The sequence below is a fragment of the Syzygium oleosum genome, unplaced genomic scaffold (assembly GCF_021117445.2).
Source record: "Syzygium oleosum isolate NSW1041296 unplaced genomic scaffold, Sole_v2.1 Sole_v2.49, whole genome shotgun sequence".
NCBI classification, from domain to species: Eukaryota; Viridiplantae; Streptophyta; class Magnoliopsida; order Myrtales; family Myrtaceae; genus Syzygium; species Syzygium oleosum.
This window is the reverse complement of record NW_026607533.1, coordinates 790,805-793,175: the sequence shown is the minus strand read 5'-3', so window position 1 is coordinate 793,175 and position 2,371 is coordinate 790,805. Positions and strand designations below refer to the sequence as shown.

The 2,371-nt window shown below is 51.8% G+C and overlaps 1 protein-coding gene across 1 annotated transcript; it reads left to right on the top strand.

The window, feature by feature from the left end:
• The first annotated feature begins 283 nt into the window (after positions 1-283).
• On the top strand, positions 284-2,010 carry LOC115689558 (uncharacterized). Its single transcript, XM_030615636.2, has one exon. The coding sequence runs from the start codon at positions 299-301 to the stop codon at positions 1,877-1,879; it is 1,581 nt and encodes a 526-aa protein (XP_030471496.2). The 5' UTR covers positions 284-298; the 3' UTR covers positions 1,880-2,010.
• The last annotated feature ends 361 nt before the right edge of the window (positions 2,011-2,371 follow it).

Here is a 2,371-nt window from a genome sequence, read left to right as displayed (position 1 = left end):
ATATAACGTTTCTGATTTTAGAGAGAAAAAAAAAATTTTGTAACTAGAAGTAATAAATAAGATAACTTTCCGTGTGATTTCTAAACAATTCGGCCGAAAAAGTAAAAAAAAAAAAAAACCGCTCCAAATTAATCAAATCGAAAAATCCAGTAAGAAATGAACGCGTATCGCGTGGAATAACGTCGGCGACCACCGTCCATCATCTTCTTCAAATTGGGGGCCAGAATCAGGAAACCCTAAATCGGACCTCCGCTTCCTCCCCCAAAAGAAAGCTCCGATCTTTCCTCTCCCGGCAACGATGCTCCTCTCTCCCGGCCACTCCCCTCGCCACCTCCCCTCCCCATCGCCATGTCCGGCCCCCGACGACGAATCCCTAAAGCCCCCGACCGCCGCCGCCGCCGCCGCCCCCGCCCCTCCTCCGGCGAACCCCCGGAAGCGGGCCGCGGTCCTCGACGAGGACACCTACGTGTCGGCGATCGAGAGGATCATCGAGCGCGACTTCTTCCCCGACATATCGAAGCTCCGCGACCGCCTCGACTGGCTCGAGGCCATCCGGACCGGCGACCCCGTCCAAATCCGCGACGCCCAGCTCAAGATCATGGAGCGCCGCGGCCGGAGGGCGGCCGGCGGCGGCGGCACGAGCGCCCGGGGCAGGACGCAGACCCTGACCCCCGGCTCCACCTTCGCCCGCAATTTCACCCCTCTCGACGAGTTCGACGGTAAGACCCCGAGGACTCCTGGGGGCGCCGCCGCCGCCGCCGCCGCCTTGGGCGGGGACGGGCTAGGTGGTTTAGAAGTGGGGCAGGAGGAGGGCGATGCCGGCATCGATGCCTCGCTGTCGCTGGACGAGTTCTTTAGGCGGTACACGAGCGAGGATAACGAGAGCTTCTCGAAGATCCTGGAGAAGGTCAATAAGAAGAAGAAGGAGAGGTACGGGTACTTGCTGGAAGGCGAGACGGAGGATGTGAAGGCGATCGAGGGCGTCGAGAGGAACAGGATTACGGACGGGTACGGGACGTCGGATCAGCCGGTGAGTACTTTAGAAGGGTGGAAATATACGCCCAAGAATCTCTTGATGTACCATCCTGCCGATCGGGGGGAGGCTCCGTTGACGGAGGAGGAAATGGCTGTTAGGATCAAGGGTTTAACTAAGGAAGTGAGTTATCCTAATACTAGGTTTCATGGTAAGATAATGGATTCGAGGCCGAAAGATGATGGCACGGTCGAGGTTTTGTATACGCCGATCGCGGGTGCTTCTCCTATGCCGAAGTCGGCTAGGGACGGGGACAAGGTTAAGAAGTATGACCTGGACGACTTGAGGAAGACCCCTAATCCATTTTATGTCGAGTCAGGTAAAATGGCCGAGAATGGCTATAGTTTTGTTAGGACTCCTTCACCTATGCCGGGTGTTGATGAGTCGCCGTTCATCACGTGGGGTGAAATCGAGGGAACTCCGTTGAGGTTGGAGCCCGAGGACACACCTATTGATATCGGTGGTAGTGGAGACCGGCCTCACTTCATGATCCCATCGGCACCAGCCCGAGATGTAAAGGCTCATCTGCTTTCCAGAGAGGCTGCTCGAAAGTTGAGGGACAGGTCTAAAATGTTCCAGAAGCCACCACTTCCATCACCTGTCAGAGGGGGGAGTGCCAGTCCAAGTATGCGGACGCTTTCTCCCGCTGCCCAGAAGTTCGTGAGGAATGCGATTTCCAGGTCTACATCTTCGGTTGATGAATCACTTCGAGCTAGTTATCGAGGCGCAAGCCCCGGAACTCGGACTCCCAAAAGTGTCAGGAGCATTTCCAGGTTTGGTAGAGATGGGAGTTTGGATTCCAGATCTCCTTCTGTAAAAGAGAATTTGAACCCTCCTTGGCAATAGGTTGTGTGCTATAAATAAGCGAACAGTGATAGTCTCTGGAAGTCTGGCTTTATGTTATTGCTGGAGCAGATATGTTCTTTTACTTTCTAAAAGATGTGGCTGTTTCTTGTTTAGTATCTCTATTTTCATAACCGTCACATTGTTTAAGATATTTGGTCAAAGGCTACAGTTTCGATGTAAATTCTAAGGATACTTAAGGACCCTGGAAAGGTTCCTTCTTTAGCAGTAGACTATGCTGTTTTTTTTTTTCCAGAGAGAAAAGAAGGTAATACTGAATCCAAAAAAGTTGAAGATTGTCATTTTGTTAATTCGACGGGGAGCCTCTGGGTAGATAATCAGCTGATGCATTTGTGAATTTGAAATTGTGATTGGAATAAAAGTAGCCACATTTTGCTTCATTTGTGGTTGAAGTGCAAGAATAGGTATATTCGAGGACAGACAAATAGGTAAGTTGTGTATCATGTCTGTTTTCAGCTGCTTCTGGGACGGGGA

Coding starts and splice junctions, on each gene's coding strand:
- LOC115689558 (XM_030615636.2), top strand. CDS start 299: ATGCTCCTCTCTCCCGGCCACTCCCCTCGCCACCTCCCCTCCCCATCG.